The sequence below is a fragment of the Chelmon rostratus genome, chromosome 1, assembly GCF_017976325.1.
Source record: "Chelmon rostratus isolate fCheRos1 chromosome 1, fCheRos1.pri, whole genome shotgun sequence".
Taxonomy (NCBI): Eukaryota; Metazoa; Chordata; class Actinopteri; order Chaetodontiformes; family Chaetodontidae; genus Chelmon; species Chelmon rostratus.
In genome coordinates, this window is record NC_055658.1 from 30,979,247 (window position 1) to 31,006,428 (window position 27,182).

Here is a 27,182-nt window from a genome sequence, read left to right on the forward strand (position 1 = left end):
ATCATCAGCTATAACACAGTAGAGAGCTTTCTTTTCCAAATACCATAATGGTTACTATTACTGCTGAGCATGGCCAAGGAATATTAAAAACATGGATATTTAATTTAGGACTCAGTCTAGATTCAGTTTTTAACACCTGGCAGTGCAGTACAGACGTTATTCAAAGTGCCTCACAGACAGAAAATAAGACAAATTAACAGAATTAAAAGGTAAATTTAAAAAATTAGAAATAAAATACAGACAGATTAATAATAGTAGAGGCAAATTTAACATACTGACACTGATTACTTCTTCAGCGCGAGTATCCATGGTTACGGTTCAACAGGCACCGGAAGTGTCGTAATTCCCGACAGGATTCAGGCTCACGTGACCGTGACTCCACTCCTGCAGTCAGCTGATAAAAGTCGGTGATTGAACGACAACAAGTCGAAGTGCTCAGTCATTGTTGAGTCCATGTCTCTGTGATTCTGCGGCTGTAACAATGAGGATCTTCTACCTGTTTGTTTTCGCGGCGTTCGCCCTGACGAGCGACGCGCTTGTTCGGTAAGAAAACGCATTAATGCGCCGAAGTGTCGAGTGTTTTTGAGCGACATGAGCGCGACTCGTGTGAACTTACATTAACGCTAGCTAGCAACTTACACAATGTCAACTCTGTTAGCTAACGCTGTACGACACAAACGGCCTGGTGGCGCATTCAAAATTTAAAATATCTGCAATGTAGCTAACGGCTGCCTCGGCTCCGTTTATATACGCAGGGCGCTAACGTTAGCTAGCTCTTATCTCCGCTGTTAGCGGTGTCGTCTGCTCCTTTGTCGAGCGCAGTTGGTCTTGTGACACGGGTTATGGCTGCTGTGATCCCGGCACGCCTCCGGAGGCTGACAATGGAGCTGTTGCCATCGTATTACAGGTTTATTTCAAACTTCTCTGTCATTAAAAGCTTTGAAGGAGGTGAACCAAGCTGCTGAGAGTTGAGTCATGGTGGGAAAAGAAGAACTACTTTATCAATCCGCTGAGGGGAAACTCATGAACCAAGCAGAGGTGGAAGAAATATTCAATCGAAATACCAAACTATTAAAATACTCTACTGCAGCTAACTGCTTTTAAGGTTTGGTTTTGTGTGTTTGCATGTTTGCTGCTTGAAACAGTGTCATCCTGGCCAGCCTTGGAAAAAGGGACGTATCATCTCAATGAGACTTGTTTGTAAAAGAAACACTTATTAATCATATACTGCATTATACTGCATAAATAAAGTACTGCGTTCCAAATTTTACTGACATTAAAGTATTAGCGACATTAAAAAGACAAGTACTCATTACACAGAATGGCCTCTATGTGTGTTATATTTGTTGTTGGGTCATTAATAAACATGTATAAATATATAAGCAGTGTGTGGAGCTAGTTTTATCTGCTTCATAAACTGTTGGGTAGTTTAATCTCTAATGATGCATCATAAATTCTAAACTACTTCATATGTTTTGTAAGATAAGATGAAACTTTCTTATTATAATTAAATTGTTACAGCAAAAAAGGAAATGGAGACATAGGAAGGTCAAAAGAGTCTAAAAAGGGGATAAAGAATAAGAAATAAAAAGTCTACTATATACATATATGCACATTATCTACAAGAGTGTGAAAATACTGCTGCCGCAAGACGAAAAAAAAATATGTTGCCTTCAGAGAGATGGATAGATATACTTTATATATCCCAAGCTGGGAAATTGCAGTGCAATAGATAGTTGGGTAATCAGTACAGTGTTCTTACTATTGCACAGTAGAAGAAAATATGACACAGCAAAAAAAAGTAATATTGCACAACTTTTAGTGGATTTGAGTGTATGTTGGCATAAATAACATTAGTGTAACACAGTAGGTTTGTGATGTGTGGGAAACACAGTCTTATGTTAAGTAATGCAGGAGCTGAATAATCTGAAAAATCTTGTAGGTAAAATCTTTATCTGGCACAAGTTACTATATCTGTTAAATACATGAAGTGGAGTAAAAAGTACAATATTTCCCTCTGAAATGTAGTAAAGTAAAAGTATAAAGTATTCTAAAATAGAAACACTCGAGTAAAGTGTATTATATTTGATGTATTTGAATAAATGTACACAGTTAATATGCACCAGTCTGGTTTCCACACGATGGCCAGTTTACAAAGCTTTAGTTTCTCGTGGGCCTGCAGTGGCCTCCTGTGATCGCCTGCAGTCAGTCCAAACATTAATGTTTGAGGGGAAATAAAGGCTGAGGCCTGTTTACACCTTTAACTGCTGTCCTGCAGCTCTCACAGAAACAGTCACGCCTTAACTGATTTTGTTGGTAAAGGACGTTCCAATTTAAATCATTTGGGTGGTAAATATAGAGTGAAAAACAAATACTGTCATTTGGAAAAATTAGGAAGTAACCCACCTACAGTAAACAGTTACTCAGTACTTCTTGGCCAGGTTGCAGCATCTTCCTCCAGTGTTGTCTTCTGGTCACCTGCTCACAATGAACTTTTAATTATGACCAATCAGAAGACAAAATGTCCTCATCGGGGCCACACTCATGCAGTATAGATCATTTTTTACTTCTCATACACTAAAAGATTGATAAAACCATTGAATGGATGAACTGATATTTAAATGACTGGGAGTTTCAGCACTATTTAGTGATGATGCACATGTCGTGGCATATGATGAAAGTATAAAAGATTCTTCCACTCTTGTGACTCTCACTTTCCAGAAGCCTCAGGTAGCCGTGTAGCTGCAGGGTGGTCATGTATTCAGCTGTTTTGGTCCCATGTTTGATTCCTGTTTAAGCCTGTTCGTGTCCATTCTCAGACAGTGAACTCTGATGATGTTTCTGATGCCGGAAACAATTGGTCTGTTCTTCATGAACTCATTGCAATTATAAGTGTTGGCTCCAGTTTATGAGGTACACGAAGCTAAAACTAGTGCAGTCCTGGAGTAAATCCTCCCGTCATGAAGGTTGTTCTGGTCAGCTTGTGCTCGTTTCAGAAAGTTGTTGATTAACTGTATGATTATTGATGCAGTTTGTGTTGCTGATGAACTGAAGTAGAGGAGTTCCTGTCACTCAGCCTTCACTCACTCATATAAATGGGTGTGTTTTGATCACAGGCCGCATTAAGTATAATACTTGAGTGTTTTACAACACTCTGAGGGATAATGCTGCGCAGATAAGGCTGAAATGTGGGTCAAATCTTATCTGCAAGGCCACCACTTGAGTTGCTGTTCTACAAATTAAGTCATCAGACTCCATCTGTGTTGCACATGATTTGATTCAGGCGCTACAGAAAGAGTCAGATGTGGGTGGCAATTCAGAGATCTGGATCTCCTTAAATCACCTTTTCCTGTTTTTTTTCTCACTCAGAATTCCCTTAAAGAAATTCCGTTCCATCAGACGTGAGCTGACAGACTCAGGGAGGAGAGCAGAGGAGCTGCTGGCCGACAAGCACTCCCTTAAGTACAACTTCGGCTTCCCCTCCAGTAAGGAGCCCACTCCAGAAACCCTGAAGAACTACCTTGATGTAAGTATCATCTCCAGACCTCTAACCTGTGGACTCTTCACTTTCCCAAATATACTCAGAGGCTAAAAAGCCAAGCCGGGGGAGAACCACAACAAAGCTGCTGTTGTGTTCGTCCGCCTCTGCGTCTTTCTGTAAATCCTCCCAGCTGAATGGAACATGAGCGGTAAATCCAGTGCAAAGGGCTTTTCAGACTGAGTCATCGGGGTGTCGGCTAATATCAGCTTTTGACTGACGAGACTGTTTGAGTGACAGAAGAGGAACGTTCAGCACATGACTGCTGACTCAGCGCTGGCACCATGATCCTTCGGCCTCTTGATCCTCGTCAGCTGACAGAAAGTTTGTTTGTTTGCTCCCGGTTTTACTGAACTTATCAGGCAGTCGCCTTTTCCCGTCAATAATGAGATCAGTCTGATTTCCAGGTTTGCGAGGGGGGGTTCGACCTGTCACAAAGATTAAACACTGCTAATCTTCTTTCTACTGTGTTTCAGTACAAGAGGCTTCCTCTACTTAATGTTTTACATTAAAAGATGTTAAGTAATGAGGTGTTTTACTGATTACTGCTTATAAAAGTATTTAGTTATTATGGAATGTAACTTTGCTTTTATTTTAAATGTCAGTTCTCGTAGTAATGCACACACATCAATATTGTTTTAGTGTTGCTGTTGTACACTGTGGTACAACTGTCAAATTTTATCCTCGTTGTACCCATGATCAGTGCGGTGATGTGTGTTATTAATACTCTAGGCCGAGACCTTTTACATGTGGATCCAGCAGAGTATCTGCAAATGCTGCTGTTAAATTCTTTAAATTTGAGCAGCACAAATGAAATTTATCGCCATTATGTTGGTTTGGAGGCAGAACTCTTAAAGACAGATGCCTCAAAATCTGCACAAATATAACCAAAACTGGCCATACAGATAACTACCAGCAGGGATGAGTGAAAAAAAATCAGTTTTGTTTTCTGTAATCTGGGCTAACCAAGCAAAAGCAGCCAGCAATCAGAATAAATCAAAAAGTCATGCAGCTCAGAAAAGGGAAGCTGTTCAAGGTCTGGATGACTCGACAAAGTCTTGCATGATCTGAGCGATTCCAGTCACATGACTCAGACGCTTGCTTCAGCTCTTATATTCACGCAGTCAGTCATGTGTCACTTTGAAATGATAACGAGTGATTTATCGACGTGACTCAGTAACTATTTGACCTGCGTCCTCCTGACATTCGCCGACACCAACAGCTGCAAGCCGTCCTCGGCAGTGAAAACAAACTGATCCTGGTTCACGTTGTTCGGATCATTGGCTGCTCGGTTTCTCTGCTGACGGCAGAAACGACCAGTTTTCTGCTCGCAGGGATTTTTCTAATCTCTTTTCCTGAAAACATGAGATCAGCCGCAGGATTATTTACTGCTGGGATTTTAAAGATCTGAGTCCCGGAAAGACAGAAAATCTCTTCCAGCTTTCAAGATACTGATGGTTGTTGTTATGTTCTGGTCTTTTTGTCACCAGGCCCAGTATTATGGTGAGATTGGCCTGGGTACCCCTCCTCAGACCTTCACCGTGGTGTTTGACACGGGCTCCTCCAACCTGTGGGTGCCCTCCATTCACTGCTCCTTCTTAGACATTGCATGCCGTAAGTCACAAACAGAGCCCGGCGTGTCGGCTGTACGATCTCAGTGCAGTCCAGGTGAAATAATGACGCTTTAAATAAAACACCTCTTCATTCTTTTTCTCTCTTTCACAGTTCTTCACCACAAATATAACTCTGCCAAGTCCAGCACATACGTGAAGAACGGCACTGCCTTCGCCATCCAGTATGGAACTGGCAGCTTGTCGGGATATCTCAGTCAGGACACGTGCACGGTAAACTTACCTCCCGCGTTAGCATCGCAGTGAGCTGCAGCTTCAGTGAAATTCTCTAACTTCTCATTCTGTCTTCTTATTTCTTCTCGGTGCCTGTGTTTCTAGATCGGAGACCTTTCAGTGGAAAAGCAGCTTTTTGGAGAAGCCATCAAGCAGCCCGGCGTGGCCTTCATCGCGGCCAAGTTTGACGGCATCCTCGGCATGGCCTACCCTCGCATCTCCGTAGACGGGGTGGCTCCAGTGTTTGACAACATCATGAACCAGAAGAAGGTGGACAAGAACGTCTTCTCCTTCTACCTGAACAGGTGGGGAAACAGACAGGTTGAAGCATGTTCACCAGGCTGCATTAAAGCCTGGTTTCCTGTATGTATGGCTCACATAAACTTGTTTCCACTGCAGGAACTAACGAGCTGTTATCTGGAACTTCTCTTAACTAAAACTTTGATCTGATGGGGTTTTGCTGGCAGGTTCCTCTTTGTGTTTCCACTTTACCTGTGTGATGTGTCAGTTGTCAGTTTGGTAGCCGACTGAAGTAAGTCTGCATGTTGTTGTTTGGCCTTCTGTTGTCCCCAAATACCAATGAGGGTCTGGACCAGCAGACTGATGAAGATGCAGAAGTGAAATGGAGGCTTCTGTTATTGATTGTTGTCGAAACATCTGCTTGACCAATCAGTCATCAGCACCACCAGCACACCTGTGACTCTAGTTTGTGTCACTTCTCGATACGTTTCTGCACTGAAAAGGTTAACGTTGAGTTTTAAAGCTGCATTAGACTCCACATGCCTCCACCTGCATTGTTGGCCAGGAGCAGTAACCTGCATTAGACTCCACAGAGGAAACTGTGGCCTGAGCTCATGTTGATCAATCCGGGTTTAGTTCCTCAAATGTTGCTGCTGGCGTATTGACAAACCTCCATCCTGTGAACACAAGCAGGTGACTGCAGGTCCACTGATAACAGCAGTAGATAAAGGCGGTGGAGTGAATACTGGACTAACCGTCATGAGGCAGAAACTTGCACACTGTTTGCTGCTTTATTGGTGCTTTAACTATAGAAATGTTTCAGGAACCCGGACACCCAGCCCGGCGGTGAGCTGCTGCTGGGAGGAACCGACCCCAAATACTACAGTGGAGACTTTAGCTACGTCAACGTCACCCGTCAGGCGTACTGGCAGATCCACATGAACGGGTGAGCGCCGGACAATACACCCCACACGCTGAGGGCGTGATACTTCAGGCACGGCTACAGTTTCTCCAGCTGGCTATGATTCACTATAAGACATAGAACTATTAAAGATGGCTGCAGGTAGCGATCTGTAGATCAACCATGTGACGTGTGTGTGCATGTGTGTGTCAGGATGACCGTGGGCAGCCAGCTGAGTCTGTGTAAGAGCGGCTGCGAGGCCATCGTGGACACGGGGACGTCTCTCATCACCGGCCCCTCAGAGGAGGTCCGGGCCTTGCAGAAGGCCATCGGAGCGACTCCCCTCATCCAGGGAGAGGTGAGATAAACAGACCCGAGCGGTTTATACAGATAAAACACACGACATAATCTGGTTTCCCTTAAAGGAAGGAAGTCTGATGATAATCAGTGTTTTCCGTGATGACAGCAGATGTCATGAAAAGACCAAAACCAACGAAGTTTGTGAGCCGTTTTTAAAGATTCACATCTTCAACAGGAACCGATCATCTTGGAGCTGAGAGCCACAGAGTCAAATAATGAGAGAAGCACTAACACATTGTTGGTTTTAGTGATTTCATGTTGACAGAAATCAAAATCTAGAACAACACTAGCCTTATCTTCATCATTTGGATGTGAAAAAAGTTCTGTCCTGTTAATTAGCATTTTAAATTAAAAAGCATGTTTGCACAGTACAAATATTTCCTGTCTCTATATTTGTTTATTTGTTCCTTAAGATTAAGCAGCACAATCACATCTTTCAGTGTTCAGTAAATGTATCTGCAGACTCTCCTGCTGAATTTACTGTCGGAAAAACCAAGAAACATCCAGTTCATCCGATCGAGGAGTCGATCAACTGGCAACAAGTTCAATAGATGATTTTGACATTTTTTTTAGTGCTTTCTCTCTCTGGTTTCACCTTCTGAATGAAGAGAATTTGCTCTTCTTGATGTATGACTGCTACCTGTTCATCAGGCTGATGGCTTGTGGGAAGAAAGTGTTTCAGTCGCTGTTTGGATCGAGTTTATTTTTCCTTTTTTTATATTATATTGTTGTGTTACTTTTTAAAATAAGTGGCATCAGGTTTTACTGTCGAATCCAAATGCTAAATGTTTTTATTTTCAACTCATTACTCAAAGTAATGAGTTTGAATGAATGAAGCGTGTATTGAAGTGACTCGTGGTTGTGTTTCAGTACATGGTGAACTGTGACAAGATCCCATCGCTGCCCATCATCACCTTCAACCTGGGGGGAAAGCCCTACACTCTGACCGGAGAGCAGTACGTCCTCAAGGTGAGACGGCGTGCAGGACATGTTGTTTGTCGTCCAGCAGGCGGCGACAGAGAGGCGGCTCCTGCAATAACAATGCAACACTGTGGCTGTGTGTGGCGTCATAACAAAGTGAACAAGCGCAGCTTTGTTTGTCCTGGTAAAGGCAGGAGGAGGCTGGTGTGTTGTCTGAGGAGAGATTACACACAGATCCAGTTGTTTCTGTGTTACGTTCTCACATTTATCGCCAAACGTCGCCGCAGCCCCGTTTCTGACTGTGTGTTTTTCTCCTTCCAATCGTCCAGATAAGTCAGGCTGGAAAGACCATTTGCCTGAGCGGCTTCATGGGTCTGGACATCCCTCCCCCCGCCGGGCCCCTGTGGATTCTGGGAGATGTATTCATCGGCCAGTACTACACCGTCTTTGATCGGGAAAACAACAGGGTGGGCTTTGCCAAGTCCAAATAAGCACATCCTTCGCTACAGCAACAACACATCAAGTGCAAACCTAAAAATCCAAGTTTTGTGAGACAAAAATTGTGCTGCACACGTTTTTCTGTTGCTTTGCAATCAAACCGAATTTAGCAATAGATTTTGTGTAGAGCCTAAATGCACTGATCTGAGGAATGTGTACAATTTGTGTTTGTGAACAGTTTGAAGATTTGATAGGTTGTGTGACAGGTGTATATGTTCAGGGATCAGTCGTGTGTATTGATGATGCCCTTTTTAAACATATACTTTTTTTTTTTTTAATCAGGGATTTGTTTTAAACAGAACATTTTTAATTTGCGTTTTAGGAGAAAGTTGTTCCTCTTCTACTGACTTTGAGAATATCTTAATGTGATTGGCCTGAATAAACAGTTTTTAAAAGAATCTGTGTTTATGTAGTTTTAATCCTGAGTAAATACTTGGTTAGTAGGGCTAAAAGCTAATTAATCACATGGTCGGTAGCTCCTCACTGACGCAGCATTGAAATCCTGCAACATTTTAGCACTTGGTTTAAAACAAAAAGGATCAAAATCGATGCAGCAGAGCCGGAGATATCCTTTATGTTCCACATGTTCTTCCATGTGAAAACTGGTGACTACATTACCCACAATGCAACAGTTAGAGATTCAGGTGTGTCATGCTAGCAGCACTTAATGTAGCCTGGGCTGCTAGCCTGCAGCAGAGATGAGGAGCAGCTGCAGAAGTCTGGTAAGCTCACGTCTTTCTAACGCCACACCTTCAAACTTGTCTTCAGACCAAGCTGACGCTGACTCAAGTGACATCACTCGAGGCGTTTGTCAGACTGTGCACAGGAAGCTTTGTACAACTTTTATTAGCTCTGTAAACACACTTTGATGTGTAAAACCGAAAGAGCTCCCCTTTAAATTGATTGATAATTTGGGAAATTTTCACTTTCTTCCTTGATACCACTGTTACAGCTGTACACTAAAACTAAAGCTATGGCCAGCAGCTGGTTAGCTTAGCATAGTTTAGCATTAAGATGGGAAAGAGAGGGAGACAGCTAGCCTGCCTCCACCTCCCAGCACCTGTAAATCTCATGAGTTAACTAGATGTACCACATTTGTCTGACCTGTACAAAACGTACGTGTAAACATGATCATGTCTAAGGATTTATGGGTTTAACTTCCTGGAGTGTCAGCTGGGGTGTTCTTTGCAGCCTCGTGGTGACGACAGGAGGTTACTGCTCCTGGCCAACAAATAGTCCGACACACAACCCCCCTGTGGAACCACAACCTTTTGTTTTGCACTCTATTTGTCATGCTGCTGTTGTCTTGATGCTAAGCTAAGCTAACCAGCTGTTGGCTGTAGCTTCATATTGACGGTTATGAGAGTGGTATCATTCTTATCATCTAACATGAGATACAAATAGACATTTCCCAGAAGGTTGAACTGTTCCTTTAAATATCACAATGTCCTACAGGAGGCTTGTGTGAGAAATGAACCAGTGAGGCGATCCCTTCAAATCCTTCAAACTTTATTATTCCCTCCAGCACTCGACACAATCACTGTAATGTACAAAAAGTCAACTATACATTAACCTTAGATTTATCCATGAAAGTAGTTACTTAACATGCCCAATAACACACAGTCCACATAAAATCATCTTCTCAGCTGTTTAGTATTCAGTAGATAAAGTTTGTCTTCACATGTATTTTTCACTATGAAATCCAGACACGTGGTTGAGTTTAGTAACGCTCGGACAGAGTGCAGAGACTCAAACCATCGTCACCACGGCGACGACGTTCAGTCGCTTTCTGGGCTTGTGGTCGACTCCCTGACCTGACCGCGGCGAGCAGGACAAGATGATACGGATCACATCTGAAAACTATTCTGTACTGATGAACTGTAAACTGTACATTTCCTTTAGATTCAATAAACTATGTAAACAAACTAACTATTCTAAAATAAAAACAAGAAGGGAATGTTTGTCCTCAACGATCAGGTGAATCCTGACAAATCAAGACAGATATCGCTTTCTGATAAGGCATCCTTTATAACGGGTTTATTAACAGCTAATTAATCATCTTCTAATGTTTTATTGATCATTTGTAAGTTAGTAGGAACAACGCTTTGTGTCTTTTTACCTTTTAGTTCATCAGATACCAGACAGTTAAAGAGCTGCAGAGCATCTGAACCAGTTTTCATTGATAACAACTTCTTATTATTTAGATTATTAGAGCTCTTCATTAATACTTTATTAACATTCAGAATTACAGATGAATGGCCGACTTTTGCTGATATCGTATTAGAATCAGAAACCGTTCACCTTCCAGCAAGAGTCAAGTAAATTTTCAACTATTTTATTCCTAAACTATATTAACAATTATTAAGGCTATAACTTACAACTAAGGCTGCAATGAGGACTTGATAAAATTAAGAGAAAACATAAAAACTGGAAACTTTTAATGGTTCCAGCTTTTTAACTGAGAGAATTAGCTGCATTTCCTCATCGATCAGTGTAGTAAATGTAATAATTTGGGTTTTGAACTGTTAGTTTGAGACATTTGAAGACTGTGATGGACGCTTTTCACTGTTTTCTGATGTTTTGTAGACAGAACAATTATTCAGCTAATTGAGAAAATCTGCTGATGATGAAAAGTTAGTTGCAGCCTCGTTACAACTTCTAAACCTTTTATGAACGATGCCTTATTAGACAGTGGGATCCAGAAACGAAGGCGGCTTCGTGTCAAACTTGGATCTTATTTCAGTAGTTTTGGCTGTTGTAAATACGCTGTTTTCATCACAATGGCTGCAGGGAGGAGAACTCGGGCTCTCTACTGTAGGTGCTCACACCTGACAGGTTGCTAATAATCCCTCAGTGAAAGCAGTGTTTGAAACACGGAGCAGAAAGTTTCTGGTTTGTTTTCAGTGTTTTCTGTCTGCAGGGTTTGTTTGCAGCCGGACTTTTTGTCTTGTCTGACTTCATTCAGTGAGGACGCTGTGTTACCAATGAACATGACAACCAAAACTACCAAAATAAACCCAAGCTGCAGTCACCAAGTTACAGAAAAACCTCATCTCATAATGTTTTCTGAGATACTCACAGCAGAAAATAAACAGTTTGTGGTTCCTGGACTCTTCAGGTCTGGCAGGTATCCAGATGTGTTGGAAGATGCTGGACTGCTGAGACCTCCGCTTCAGGCTGTCTCCAAAAAGTGAGAAGAAAACCAACAGCTGAGTTTCATTTCCTGGAGTTTGACCTCTGACCTCTGCCGTCAGCCCTCCTGCTCCTGGCTGCCCTTTGTTTTTTCTGATCTGGTATTTTCATGGTCCTGCTCCTCACTGGTCTCTGTGCTCTGGCTCTCCTGCCCGCCATCAGGCTCTCTCAGTGGGGCCGCCGGGTCCCTGACAACCCCCTCCATCTCCACCTCCCCCTCCAGCTCCTCCTCAGTCTCCTCCTCCACCCGGCCCACAGTGTCTGGGATAATCTCCACCTCGATGTCGGAGGAGTCCTCGCTCTCCTTGAACCACACCGTCTTCTGGCCCTCCTTCCTCCTCTGCCTGGTCAGGATGGACCTCATGCCGTACTCGTCCCCGTCTCCTCTGCCCCTCCTGGACGGCCTCACTGAGGGGCTCCCCTTGGGTACGTGGTTGGTGTAGACGCCACAGGAGGAGCAGTGGCGGCTCCGTCTCTCCAGCGGGATGACCCGGCCTCGTGCCTGGGGGAAGGTGCTCCGTCTGGGGAGAGCGTTGTTCCAGCGCCTCGCGCCCCCGCGGCTCAGGTCGGCCTCGTTCTGGAAGCCGTCGTTGGTGTACTGCAGGGAGTCCCTGTGGCCGGAGCGGGGCTGCTCGGACTTCAGGCAGGGGCCCAGGCACTGCAGGCAGGAGAGAGGCCCCTCATTAATACAGCAGTTAATGAAGCATGGAGGATATTGAGGCATTGTTCAACGGTGCAGATGCCACCGTGCTTCCCGAGAGTGAGCTAGGTTCATTTGTTCTTTTTTAACACAGAGCCCTTCTGTGGTTTCAGCTGATAAATATTCATCAAAGCCACACAGGAGGAGTTCTGCACATGCAGCATTAAACAGCTGATTCTGACTCTCACATCTAAACCGTCACAGTATGGAGGTACGACACAGACCTCAGGACTGTCGACTGTGGCAATAAACGTTACTAGTCCATATTGAAAACAATATCTTTATTTTACAGGCTCCTGTCAGGGTTCCTTCACAAAGACGGATGTGAGGAGCTTGGAACGGAAGTTTCTTTCACTTTCATGAATCCATATAACCTACTTTATTACAGTAATGTGTAATCACGTCTTATTTTATTCATTTGTTTGCTTTCGTGCTGAGTTAAATGCGAAAATCGTGCCTGTGCATTAAGGATGGACAATTAGCTTAGCTTAGCATAAACAGTGGAAGCAGGGGGAAACTGCTAGCCTGGCTCTGTCCAAAGTTCAATGTACCAACACCTCTGAAGCTCAGTAATTAACATGTTAGATCATATTTGTTTACCTGTACAGAAGCAGAAATATAAAATAGACATTTGTGGTTAAGGTGGAGAAATAATTGCTGAAGAGATAAAAACAATCATCCAGAAAAAGTTACAGCACTTAAACACAAAGTGTCGTCACATTTCTGATTGTGGATAAATTAAGTAAGATTTTAAAAAATGTGTTAATTGTGTTCTTTTTGTTTCACTCTGGACAGAGCCAGGCTAGCTGCTTCCCTCTGTTTTCAGTCTTTATGCTAAGCTATGCTAATTGCCTTCTGGCTCGAGCACCATACTTAAGGTAGTTGTACGAGAGTGGTATCAATCTGCCCATCAAACTCTCAGCAATAAAGCCAAAACTTCTAATTATTCCTTTAATACTGGACCTGAGAAATAGGACCTGAAATACATGAAACTAAAACCGAAACAAAACCCTTTCCTGATGCTGAAGTTGTGATGGCGACGATTCCAGATGAAGTTCAGCTCAAAACCCTTCAGAGATGAAAACTGAAAGTAAAATCCTGACTGACCTCACATAATTTGTCCACGCTGCCGTTTCCCTTCCACAAGCGGGAAATCAGGAAGCCAATCACAATGAGGCAGAGGACCAGCAGAGCTGCCATGACCAGACCCAGGAGCGCCATGTCGCCCGGACGGTAGCCCACGTTTGAGGGAGACGGGATGGCCACGGCTGCGGGTGGAGACAGGTGGATGAGTCAAGACTACACCTGCAGAGTGTATATTCTGACGCTAACTGACACCATCGTTACTGTTTCCTCAGAAGAACGATGGGAAAATAAAATACAGCATGACATTTAAATATTTTCTACAAAGTCACTGATTCAACCTTTGCTTTTACAGAAGTGTGTCGACTGTGACTCCTGCCTATTGATGGGTTGTTCCAGAAATGATCCGGTTTTTAATAGTTTCTGGACAACAGTGGCGCTCTTTGGCTCTGAGGAGGAAGATCTATCAGACTGTGACACACAGTATCTGTAAGTGATGCATTCAGTGCTCGTTTCAGTCTTTTCGTGATGTTTCTTGACAACAAGGCAAATATGGAGTCACCAGATCTGGATGGCGGCTGTCTTTAGAGGTGAATGAGCTTTTTCCTAGAATGTGAGCGATGGTCTCACCTGGTATGACCTGAACAGAGAGGGCAGCTGTTCCGAACTCCCCTGTCGTTGTGTCCACTGCTCTGAGCTGTATTCAGGGAAACATTACTGTTTACAATGCTGCAGGAAGCGTCAGTGAATGTAAGTAAAGACATGTTATTGGGCCTGAGTCACCTGAAGCGCGAAGGACTCGGTCTTCACGACTCTCTTCAGGATCACAAAACCGTCTGAGGTCACGTTGACGTAGCTGCTGTACTGAACCTCATACTTCACATCTGGATTCACACCCTGGCACACACAAACAAATGCAAACACTCAAAGAGATACCTGAAGCAGGTGTCGTATTTCATTTAAAGTCACATTACACCATCAATTTGGTGCCTTTGAATGCAGATTAATGAATTGTTTTGACCACTCAGGAGCAGCGTCACAAGCTGTAGCCAGAACATAGATATCAACTCATAAAGATGGTGAACTTGTTAGCAAACAGCTGCTTATTAGACATCCACCAATTACAGATCAACATCGTGTGTGTCCACCTGATAAGGCCAACATTCCCCCTCTTTTAGCTCTGCTTTTGGTCTCCTCCAGGTCCTGAAGGGAACCTGCCCGTTAGCAGCTAAATGCTTCACTACGTTCACCAGCTGGTGTCTAACTGTGTCTATGTGCTGTTTGGTCCTGAGCAGGTCTGGTTCAGGTCCACTTCAGGTCCGGTTCAGCAGGTTTATCAAAGTTTTTTCACTAAAAACTAGAAGCCGATGAGAGCCGTGAGAGTGAATCAAAGTGATAAAGCTGCGGCTGGTTTTTAAACATGTGTTACAGGATACTTGGATGTGATTGGCTCAACTCACTTGAGGGTCAAACCGGTGAGGAACCTGAAACTGTTTTTTAGTTGCATCTAATTCAGCCTTTAACTATTTGGAGCAACAGAGTGACAGCAGGAACAGTTTGGAAATCAAAGTGTGAAGACTGAATATTAGTAGTTATTAGTAGTTAACTGGACATAAAGAGGACTGACGGTGGCGAAGTCCTCGTCCCGGGCTCGGACCCTGAACGGCCGGTTGGTGCCGCGGTCTCGGAGGATCATGTTCTCAGGGACAGAGTTGCTGTAGATGAATCCTTCGTATCGCTCCTTCTCAAAGCGAGGAGGGTTCCTGCTCTTCTTCATCACCTCGATGGTCACCTGCGTCACCGCAAACTGATCCCTGTTGGTCACCTGTGACGCCTGACGGCCAGGTGAGGTTGACGAGAGTGAGACCAAAGTTACAGCTGATATAGATTTTTCTCTGTCAGGTGTTTTGTAATGAGCTCAGCAGATCAACAGACAGACAGGAAGCGTTTTACCAGGACAGTGAGGGTTATTGGGCCGATGATGTCAGCAGCTTTCGTCATGGTGATGTTTCCTGTTTCCTCGTCGATCTGGAAAATGTTTCCCTCGTTTCCTGATGATGAAAGAAAACGAAAACAAAAGCGACATCATTTTCTTTGGACTTTAACGCTTCATTCAGAACGATCTCACACGCTCAGCACGTCCCTCCACGCGATCATCACCTCCACCGTTCATCACGCGATCAGATGCGTCGAGCTAAATCTAATGCAGACTAATACATCAGTCCTCAGATGAGGAAAAACCAGAGTCATCTCCAGCTGTGAGAATAATGTCTGACTTTAACTTGAATGATATTTTATACATTATTGGTTCTCAGTGACTGTTTGGATTTGACAAAAAAATTGAAACAATAATAAATTGTTATGTTCAAAGCCCCTGAATTATATTAATTATTGTATTAGACAAACTGTGTAATAATTGAATGACGCCATTTACACATGATCAAATGTTCACAACTAAATAACAACAATTCAGATTAAAGTTTGGAAGAAAAACATTGTTGGATGTTACTGATTATCAGGACTGTGTGTGTGTGCGCGTGCGTGCGTGCGTGCGTGCGTGTGGTTTGATCACATTAGTCTCTTCCCTCTGGCTCTACCACTAATGATCCCGTTAGTTTAAATGAGGCGGTTCAGGTCAAACCTCGGAGTATCCTGTAGCTGATCTGCTCGCTCCTGTTCTTGTCTCCGTCCTTGGCGAATACTGGACCAGGTTCCAGCACTAACGGCCCCTCCTGTGGATTCAAATCATCATGCACTGATTCTGCAGCCCACATCTGTATTCACCAGTGGTGGAGGAAGTATTCAAAGTACTAATACCACACTGTACAAGTACTCTGTTACAAATAAGTCCTGCATTGAAAATGTTACTTTAGTAAAAGTATGTGAGTATAATCACAAAAATGTACTTCAGGTACTGAAGTCAAAGCAGGATTTTACTGTTGGAGCTGGTTGAGCTTCATTTGACTCTGACTAATGATTCTTTTCATTCTGGATCAATCTGCTGATTATTTCCTCCATTAATCGATCGATCGTTTGGTTTGGAAACATTGTGAAAATAGTGAGAAATGTGGTGACGATGAGGCCAAAGTGACGCCTTCACAGTGTTTGTTTAGTCTGACCAACAGTCCAAAGCTCCACATTATTACAAATACATTCAGATCATTGAGTTCTTATTATTATTAGATACAATTATTGAGATGAAAATGACCCAAACAGTTATCAAAATAGTTTTCAATCAATCAATTACTCGACTCAGCTCTGCTTGTATTAACTGTTTGGTAGTTTTGTTTATAACAAAACATATTTTAGAAGTTCTCCATATGTTTTGTGTGCAAAAATCTCAATTTGTAGAGTAAGTAAAGCTCACGTCGCGCTCTGCACGAGTCGACAGGTCGTTATAGACGAGGTGACAGTTTTCAGCGAGTCATCAGCTCCTCTGAACGCTGATCTGTGATCAGCGAGACTAACGTCCACCTGCCAGCTCACTCTGAATGATGAGTGTGGAGAGGCAGAAGTGATGCTCAACACTCAGTCTCTCACCTCCTTCTCAGTCAGATTCACTTTGCCTCTGTAGCCGCTGCTCACGCACAGTTTGGAGATTCCCAAGTTGGTCCTCAAACACGGCTGAAACCACGGCGGCCGGTTATCCACGTCCTTCACGTGCACCGTGATGGAGGCCACAGACGTGAAGAAGGGCTTGTTGGAGGCGGAGCCGTTGAAGGTGTCCTGGAGCACATGACATATTCATTGAGTCATTCAACCTTTATTTATACTCGAGAGAGATCACTGAGCGGTGAAACTCATTCACAATGACGTCGAGTCAGTTTCACAAAGGAAAGAAGCAAGAAAGAAAAGGAAAGACCACACAGAAAATACCACCAGGAAAAGGCCATTTAAATCATCCGATAGACAAATTCAACTAATTAACCTAAAATGCAGTTATGTACGGCAGGTTTGGGAGGTTTGAGATCAAATTTCTAAAATGTCCCAGAGGTGTAAGTGTTCAGGTTTACTGAAGGTCAAAGGTGAACGTGGATGTGTTTACCTGCACGTGTAAAACCAGAGAGATCTTCTGTACAATGTCGTAGTCCAGGACGCTTTTCACGAGAATCTTTGGACTGTTGATGTTTTCCAGGCGGAAATATTTATCCTGCTTTACCACAGGGAGAAAAGAAACATAACGAGGGATAGACTGTACTTATACAGAAGATTAACATATTTCAAGACCACAGTTCAGTAAAACCCAACTGAAATCCAGAGAATTAAATGGATTAAATTAACGTTATCTGAGGACAGACGCTGCAGTCGTGTGGTTTCCTTCTCAGATTCTGGAAAAACTGGAGTTTGAGATGAAATATTCTAAATTCAAGCTTCACTCGTTTGCCTTTGAGGGAGCTTTTGACTTTATCTCCTGACCTTCTTTAAAAAATTCTCTTCCTCAATCATCTTGACTTCTCTTGAGACCTCATGGGGGGTCCGGACCCCCAGGTGAGGAACCTGTCGGTCCTCACCTGTCTGCAGAGACAGAACTCTTTACTTTGATGCTGTTAAAGCGTCGTGTTTATTAATGAGCAGCGTCTTCCATAAAGAAACACATGAACATGCAGCTCAGTCTGCAGCAGTCTTACTGTGGCAGACTCCAAGCGATAGAACAGCGGCTCTGAGTCCACGTCTGTGGCCTCTATCAGTCCAACGCTGGTGTTGACCGGAGTGAGCTGCAGGAGACAGAAGTCAGTCAGCATCAGCCCTCAAACACATGCACTCATGTACAAATACTGTTACAAATACACGACCTGCAGTAAAAAGCACCAAAACTAAAGGAACTCGTTATGAATAATCAGTAATAATTCATGTGATTCTAATCAATGATGTATGAATGTGTTCATCACTCTGATGTTGCTGCTGCTCACATGAGTTTAACGTCTTTATATTCTGCTGTGTGACGTCGTCTGTAAGACTGAATCATGTTTTATTTGTTGGTAACATTTTGTGTTAATGACGTAAAAATGGTTCCAAAGCTGTACTTAAGTGCAGTACTTGAGTAAATGTACTCAGTTACTTCCCCCCACTACACACACACATGCATGCAGCTGTGTCCACTCACCTCATTCACCTCCAGCACGAAGTGGTTTTGTGCGAAGTTCGGCGGGTTGTCGTTCACATTTTCAACCAAAACCTCGACGGACTCGTTGACCTTGAAGAGAGCGAAGCAGCAACCGGATCAGTTTGCATTCAGAAACGTTTTCTCTTCGTCGTGATGTGAGAGACGAAGCACGGCGCCTCCACCTGCCGGCTGCTGTTCACAGTCATCAGGTGTCATTAAGCAGATGTTGTGTTTTACTCACTGATCTGGAGCCAGTTCTGCTGCACTGAACCCAAACCACCAGAGCTGCACTGGACAGCGACTAACAGAGACACACAGAGACGGAGCTTCAACACACAGTAACTTGGTTACCTGGTAGGAAGTTACACTTTCCACACCGATCAATCAAATATATTTATTGTAAAATGTGTTTCATTTCAAAGTTCCTCATGCTGTCGCCACCCGGCTGCTTTAGGTTTGTCTTCCATTCATGTTTAATCATTTTCATTTTGTTTGAGTGCTTCGAATCGATTTCGGGTTCAGACTATCTTCAGGAAGTGCATCGCAGCGGGACCGGGCCCTGATTGGCTCCCCTCACTCACAGAATCCGTCCAATCAGGGCAGTTACAATGATTTGAAATTCAAATTCTGCAGGATTATCTCAGCAGCATTTTTTCCACAATTATTGTGCAACAAAGCTTTTCATCTGAGCAACGTGTTAGAAACACTTTTCTAATCCTGAGCCAGTGTGTCCAAAACAATACCTTTAAACTGAGGAATAATCTCCATTTGTCCTGTTTGGACAGTACTCACAGTGCATGGGATTAAACTGGATTACAGACAGTTATTATTTTATTGTTGCTATATGGTTATATTGAATATCGGTGTATATTTCAGCTGATACGTATCAAGAAATCGCCAACGAAGCTCATCTTCAAAAACTCTTCAGTCCTGCTCATCATAGTTTGACTAAATAACAGATTTAAAGCGTCCTGATCAAAATGTTTAGTTAATGTACTTGACCAGCAGCTGATCCGGGGTCAGTCTGGCTGTAATCACCTCATAGTCGAGTCCTTTCTTCACCATCAGGGCGTTTCCCTTCAGGTAGAACAGGTCTTCAGGGTTCACCGACACTGTGAGGGTCACATCGCCCCCGGAGCTGATTTTCACCAGCTGGACGTCGGCCGTGTTGTTTTCTGGGACCGTCACGGGGCCCGGAGGAACCGTGCAGACTGAGAGAGGCGAGAGGCAGCGGACCAATCAGAGTTCAGACAGGCAATCAACATCAGGCTCATTCAAGCTGTCTGAGGAAAACGCTGTGACGTGACGATCGATGGACGTGAGTATCTTCAGGTGTTTTACTTTTACAGACTTTAATGACATTCAAATAATTTAAAAGTACTGAGGAGCTTTTCTTCATGCAACTTTATACTTCTGCTCCACAATATTCCCTCAGAGGGGAATATTGTACTTTTATTTGACTGCAATTATCTGACACCTTTAGTCACTAGTTACTTTACAAATTAAGATTTTTGCACACAAAACATATGAAAATATACAATCTGAAGAAGAGTTGATCAATCAAATAGTTGATTGAGAGAAAATGAACAGACTGTTTTCATCATCAAGTCATTTTTGCTGTAAAATCATTTGATGTTTGAGCTTCTCAGACGTTTGATTTGCTGCTTTTCCTCTGATTGATCTGAATGACCTGAATGTGTTTGTAATAATGTGGAGCTTTGGACCAAACAAACACTGTGAAGGCGTCACTTTGGCCTCATCGTCACCACATTTCTCACTATTTTCACAATGTTTCCAAACCAAACGATCGATCGATTAATGGAGGAAATAATCAGCTGATTGATCCAGAATGAAAAGAATCATTAGTTGCAGTCTGATACAAAATAGAGTCAAATGAAGCTCAGCCAGCTCCAACAGTAAAATCCTGCTTTGACATGAACGACTGAGTCACAGTAATCTGATGAGATCAGATAGAACAGTAGAACAGGAGAACAGATAGAACAGGAGAACAGGAGAACAGTCACAGGGACGTTTTACTGCACTCAGTACTTTGACTTTAATACCTGAAGTACATTTTCCTGATTATACTCACATACTTTTACTAAAGTAACATTTTCAATGCAGGACTTTAACTTGTACGTTAATCTAATATGTTTACAGTGTGGTATTTACAGGATCTGGATACTTCCTGGTGATGTATCGCCACATGTACTGTACCAACATTACAACATCAAACTTTAAAACTGCACTAACTGCAGTACTTTATCAACCTGTTAGTGGCCTCCAGGGTTTTATTCACACAGCAGCCTAATTAGTTTGTGGTTTAATGAAACAGGAATAAACCCATATGGACCAAACATAAACTGAAATAAAGAAGATTTTAATACTAGAGTCTGATTCATTTTGAGAAATCACTTTCTTGTCTGTATGATAAATAAGAAGCTATCACAAAAAGCCTGTTAGCTTAGCTTAGCATAAAGACTGGAAACAGGGGGGAACAGCTAGCCTAGCTGTGTCTGAAGCTACCTGCACCTGTGAAGCTCATTAATTAATATCTTATATCTTGTTTGTTTAAATGACAGAAAAATCAGACCAAAATCAAGTTCTTAATCAAATCTTTAGGGTCAATATCGAGTCCCAAAGACAAAAGTTGTTATCATCTATGATTGTTTTCATGCTGTACTGAAAGCAAACTGCACTGACTCTGCTGTCGTCTGCAGGAAACATGAACTGACACAGTGACAATCTGTGTTTTCTCTTCAAAGCAACCTGAGGGTCAGGAACCCACAACGGGCCCCAAAAACCGAGGGGGTTACCGGATGATTTCAGTTTCACGTGGTTCTGTTCATTTTTTCTGACTTTTGTCTTATTTCTGCCTTTTCTTTATAAATTCTGGAGCCTTTGACCTCCTCAGACCTCTACAAATCTTTCAAGATAGAAATCAAAAAGGAAAAATCCTTCTTCAATTCTCTTCACGAGCGATCGCACACAAACGTAGCTTCATTTTAGGGTCAAGAAGCCATAAAGGTTTAAATGAAGAGCAGGAACGCTCAGCTGTCTGCCTGAATGGCACTCTGCAGCCTCATCAACATCCTCATCCCCGCGGCCCTCGCCAGCCACAGACGAGTCCGTCCACACGTCTCAGAGCTCTACTCACGTCTTTCAGCCGGACAAACTGTACAAAAGCAGACGGCCGCGATGCATCCGAGGACCACGTTCACAGGTTTGCTCTTCGATTTCATTTCCATGTCCTGATTTCAGAGGCACCAACAAATGAAGTCCCGGAGGAGGATGAGGAGCCGGTGGTACCAGCTGGTACTCGTCCACATAATGCCCCGTCTGTGCTGCCCGGCGAGTGGGAGTCGACTACAGTTGCAATGTTTGTGACTTCATCTTACGGGCACATATTGCATGAAGCGCCTGCCAGCAGAGGACTCGCAGCCTCCTACTAAAATACTTGCATCTGTTTTAGCTGGACGGGTCATTCTGTATCAGTGGCCCTGATGCATTCTGGGAGGAATCCAGCAGAGGAATGCTGGCAGCTGGAAACATTTCTAAGTTTAACATTTATATATGTATTTGTGTGTGTATATATATATACACATACATACACATACTGCACATATATACATGCATACTGTACATAAAGGACACAAACATATAACATAAAGACACAAACATCAGCGTTGGGTTTGAATATTTTGCTCAGTGTGAGCATCAGAGGAGGAACACGATGTTTTTATGCTCCTGTCAGTCAGATGGAAGAAGAGTTTCTAACAACCTTAAAGCCACTTAAAGAGGAAACTAAACGCACGTCGAGTGGAACCAACTGAAACGTGAACGCAGCTGAAACAGGAAACAAATAAAACAGGTGTGAGGCTAGAAAAAGAAATTTGTGAAAATGTTAAATTAGTCAACCAGGTGAAAACTAAATTTTGTCACAGTAAATTAAGACATTTACCAGTAAATGTTGAACGTGCTGCTCGGATGGCCCCATTTTCCCAGACGGGACCTGGATTGGAAAAGTTTCCTGGGTAGGAAAGCCGACTTTCGACCACAATGGGATATTAAAATCCTACATTAAATAATTTTTTCCATTTCTAGCTGATAAACACACACACACACACACACAGTATATAGTTACTTTATTTTGACTCGATCCCACTTACGCCTCCTGCTGCCACAAATACTCACGCAAGCACCAAATGTGGATTAATCCGCCGCTGAAAATAGTCCCCAATGAATGCTTTATTTCCTGTTATTTTATTAATGTTTAATAAAAGCTACAGCGAGAAGCTGCTTTAGGAAATTACTGAGCCTTTTTTTAAATATATATTATATATTTGTGAGGTGTTATTAAAGATTTAGATCTTCAGTGGGAACCAATGAGCATGGAGCTGAGCAACACAAACAGGAAGTGAGAAAATATTGGGAGGAGAACCACCACTTATTTTTGATGTTGGTGTTTTCATGGGGTTTGTTTACAATAAGAAAACATATAGCATGTTATCAGCGCTGATACTGACTGATCAATATTATACAAACACAAAGCAAAGAGTCAGACATGTTTTCATCTTCATCCTGTCTGAGTCTTCACATGGTGATCATGACGGAACGCTACATTAGCACAAACTGGGACACATAATGGCTTCACATGTGGACAAGGCGGCGCTGTGCACACAGCAGCAGGCTGCCATGCACTGCGCGCACACACACACACACACACACACACACACATACACACACACACACACACTGCTGCCCCACCCTCAGCTCCTCTGTGTGGGAACAACAAGCTCACAGTGTCGTGATGAAGCTCATGCATTATGTTTCCATGCAGAGATGCTCCTCACAAACACTGAATACACACACACACACGGTGTTGTTTTCCCATCTGACCACCAGGAGGAGCCTTCAGATCAACGACTATCAGCTCTTTAATTCAAACTTTCAATTGAACTTTATTCAGTTATTTAGTAGAATTTTATTCACGTTGATAGTGTTTCTTTCACCTCAGAGCTACATATTCAAATGAGACTTATTTAATTATTTTCACTACATTTTCACACTTTTTCATTTATATCCAAATATTAAAATATATCAAAACAAAACACACAACCTAATAAACAAAAACTGACCTTTGAAGAACTGGAGGGTATAAATGACTTAACCCTTTCAGTCCCAGATCAAATCCTGTGTTTTTCCCTCTGCCTGTTATGTCCCCCTCAAAGTCCCTTATTAGCTTCAGATAGAGATGGTTTCTTAGATTAACCAGCACTATTTGACAATCAAGATTTATTTGAAGCAACTATTTGCAGCCAAGAGGATGATATCAACATGGTGAATTCTGTCAGATATGAGAGTTCATTACAGAACAATTACACATCAGTGACACCTGTGAGCCTCTAAACTGAGACAGAACTGAGGCGAAACGTACATGTCCAGTACATGTACAAAGTCCAGTATCACACATTTACATATTTTACATAAGAAAGCAACGTTGTGTCTGTTTTTTATCCACACAAGTTTTGTTTCTAATCAGTTTTTCAGCCTCACGGAGCTGCGAGTGTGGCTGTAAACCTTCAGCCCTGTTCTGGTCTGTATTCAGTGTGTGTGTAATGCTAAACTTTGGACTTTTAATTGACCCATTTTTATATAATAATTTGAGCAGTGTTGGTGATGTAACGCTAACTTGGGGTTGGTGGGGTTTAGCAGAGAAGCTAATCTCATTAGAGACCTACTTAACAGAATTCTTGTTGTGCCTAAAGCAGAGAAAGAGACAGAAATGTTAGTTTACAGTGGTTTTTATTTGAATTACTGGTGTAAAGTTGCTTTTCTGAGACAAGGTGGAAATCTCATTTTAAGATGAAATTTAAAAAAAAATCTAGACGTTACTTTTTAAGTAAGTTGTTAAGCAGGAACGCTCAACCTCCACCCGTGAGAACGGTTCTTCTATACTGAAGAGCAGCGGTGGTCAGATAAAGGCAGCAGTACCTCCAAGTAAAAATACTCCATTACAAGTAAAAGTACAGCAGAATTATCAGCAAAATGTACTTAGTATATCAAAACTAAAAGTACTTCTTATGCAATATAACATAGTAATATATTTGTTATACTGCTGTTGTTGGAAAAAATGGTGCAAAGTGAGAAAAAGCATCAAATACAGAAATGCTGCAAGTAGCACAGCTTCCAGAGGACACTAAAAAGTGACGACCACGGCTGCGACACGCTCATTATCCCACCGTGAAATCTAATATTGCAGCTAATTTTTCCAACGCCACTTACAGATAGCTAACTTCAATAAAACTGTGGAAGCAGCAACAAGTCCCAGCTCTGAGCATCACTTTTTATCGTCCATTTCAAACTGTTTCCATCGTCGTCAGTGTGACCTGCAGGGTTTCTGGTTGTGTTTCTGTATTTGTTTTCTCACTTCGCAGCATTTTTCAAAACTGTGTGGATGTCAAAATGTTTCCTTCATGTGTTTCTTAACTTGCAGCACACTGAGTTCTCACAGCCACTGTATGATACAGTTTGGTACTATTACATATAACAATACCATACGTTACGTTTGTTTCATTTCTATTAAGGTGACACTGAGTTCATCTTTGTATGTGAAAACTTAATGTACAAAATAATTAGTAGTAGTAGTAATAGTAACAAATCAAAAAATGCAGGGCTGTGAAAAAAATTCTGTCTTAAATGTGGTGGAGTGATGGCTTCAAGTAGCAAATAATGGTAGTAAAATCTACATCCACCACTGCTGTCATGTGGTCTGGTGAGGGACTCCTGATTGGCCGATTGATGGTCATTAAACTTTCCATATGAAATCTGTCCAGTAATGATGAAACATAGGTGATGCATCGTGTTCCTGCCTGACCTGCATCAGTGTGGCGAGCGAGGATAACTCACATGTGGTCTGACCTGTGGCCGACCCTGTGACATCACGGGATTAAGGGATGCCGGTCTGTCACATGGATGGCATGTGAGTGACAGAGTGGCCACTGTGACGGTCTGATTAGCTTCGGCCATAGATGTATTATAACCTGGACACACAACCCAAAGATGGCGCCTGTTCAGTCCAATAAGAATCGCTCATCGCTGAATATTTGCTCACGAAATGCTACAGAATAACACATTCGCTATTATGTATCCAAGCAAAAGTGGTAATTTAATACATGTATTTAGTTTCATATAAAGGAATGAACAGAACTGACTTCTAAAATACAGACTGGGTCATAAAGCAGAATACATTAATAAGTGATGGTTTCTTTTTTAAAACCATATTAATAAAAGCGTATGAGCATGAAGTCCCAGCCGGCAGTGCTGAGCATCTGTATCTGTCACAGCGTGAAGAAGAAGCTACAGGTTTAAATGTCAGACGGGTTTGGTGTGGAGGACAGAGGTGAATGTCTCCTCATGAGATGATGATCAGGTTTCATTGCTCCTCTTTAGGCTGGGAGGTCACACCACATATATATATATATACATATACACACACACACACACTGTCCCTCAGTAATTAGCCTTATCCCCTCAATCAGCTCTGTCTCACACAGCCTCGGAATCGTTTCCTTTCCTGATGAAATGAGCTTTTTTAAATATAACTATTGTATAAGGGGCTTATCTTTGATTTATGTGGCGTGTGTGTGTTACCTGTACCTGTTACAAAGCCATCAGAGGCTCATTCGGGGGCAGTCTGACCTGTACAAACCTCGGTCAAGTGGCAGGAACACAATAAAAGGAGGAGGATCCAGCTGTGCTGCAGGTGAAAGAAACAGCTCACCGGGTGGTAACAGTTTGAATCTGATTTAGTCACATCTTCATTGCATGTGGACATTAGTTCACTATGAATGTATCAACGACCACTATTTGAGTTCAGTTATAGCACCGTGAAGAAGGCAAAATGAGCCCAAACTACTTACATTTTTATCAGATGTAGGATTTAAATGGTATCTGTTGTTCCTCTCCTTGACTTGTTCGTTGGTTGTCAATCCTGTTTTCTCTCTGAGACACTTTGATGTGACTGAACTAACGGGGAGCTTCAGCCCTCCCCTGTGCACACACACCTGTCACACACATGTGCATGCACAACAAAAAGCAACCACGTTCACAGAAGCCTCCCTAAACATCCTAAACAATCATTCTCTCAGCCCGTGGTTCCATGTGTCGTTCTAAAGGGCAGTTTCAAACACCATATTTCACCATTCTTTTGTGAAGTTTCCCATAGTGTGTTGTCTTTGTCTGGTTTTTGTTGCATGCTGTTTTATTTTGAAGGTTCATGTTATGTGTCTTTGGTTTGCTTTGCTCCCTGTGTTTTCCCTCCCTTGTGTCTGATTGGTTCCAACTGTCTGTCATTAGTGTTTCCTCCTTGTGTATTTAAGTCCGTGTCTTCCCCCCTGTCTTTGTCGGGTCGTTGTCTACGCTAACTTGTTGTCTTGTCCCCTTGCCGTCTGCCACAGCCTCAGCCTCAGCCACAGCCACAGCCTTAGCCACAGTCATAGTCCTAGCCACAGTCATAGTCCTAGCCATTGCCCCCATAGTGAGTGTTTGTCGTGTAATTTCTTTGTCATGTCTGAGTCGTGTTTCTTCGTTGCGTAATCTTTGTCATGTCCGTGTCACGTTTCATGTATGTGTTTCTTCGTTGTGTTTTCTTAGTTCATGTCCGTGTCTCGGTCCATGTCTGTGTTACCTCTTGGTTTCGTCCGTGCCGTGTTCCTTGTGAGTTTTCCTTTTATTAGAATTTGTATAGTCAAGCTTTGTTTTGTTTTCGCTAGTTATAGCAGAATTTCAGTTCTTTGTTA

The 27,182-nt window shown here is 42.6% G+C and overlaps 2 protein-coding genes across 2 annotated transcripts; one reads left to right on the forward strand and one right to left on the reverse strand.

Moving 5' to 3' along the window:
• Window positions 1–395: 395 nt before the first annotated feature.
• ctsd (cathepsin D) lies at window positions 396–8,694 on the forward strand. Its single transcript, XM_041943646.1, has 9 exons — window positions 396–543; window positions 3,370–3,526; window positions 5,029–5,152; window positions 5,264–5,382; window positions 5,488–5,687; window positions 6,446–6,568; window positions 6,737–6,881; window positions 7,754–7,852; window positions 8,134–8,694. The coding sequence occupies exons 1-9, from the start codon at window positions 482–484 to the stop codon at window positions 8,293–8,295; spliced, it is 1,191 nt and encodes a 396-aa protein (XP_041799580.1). The 5' UTR covers window positions 396–481; the 3' UTR covers window positions 8,296–8,694.
• A 1,132-nt stretch (window positions 8,695–9,826) lies between these two features.
• cdhr5a (cadherin-related family member 5a) lies at window positions 9,827–26,898 on the reverse strand. The gene is made up of 14 exons (XM_041940362.1): window positions 26,829–26,898; window positions 19,420–19,592; window positions 18,623–18,682; window positions 18,382–18,471; window positions 17,906–17,992; window positions 17,323–17,427; window positions 16,818–17,003; window positions 15,919–16,009; window positions 15,231–15,328; window positions 14,905–15,111; window positions 14,061–14,174; window positions 13,908–13,974; window positions 13,302–13,462; window positions 9,827–12,152 (listed from the first exon to the last, which is right to left on the reverse strand). Exons 1-14 carry the CDS (start codon window positions 26,896–26,898, stop codon window positions 11,553–11,555), a joined length of 2,109 nt encoding a protein of 702 aa, XP_041796296.1. The 3' UTR covers window positions 9,827–11,552.
• Between the last annotated feature and the right edge of the window lie 284 nt (window positions 26,899–27,182).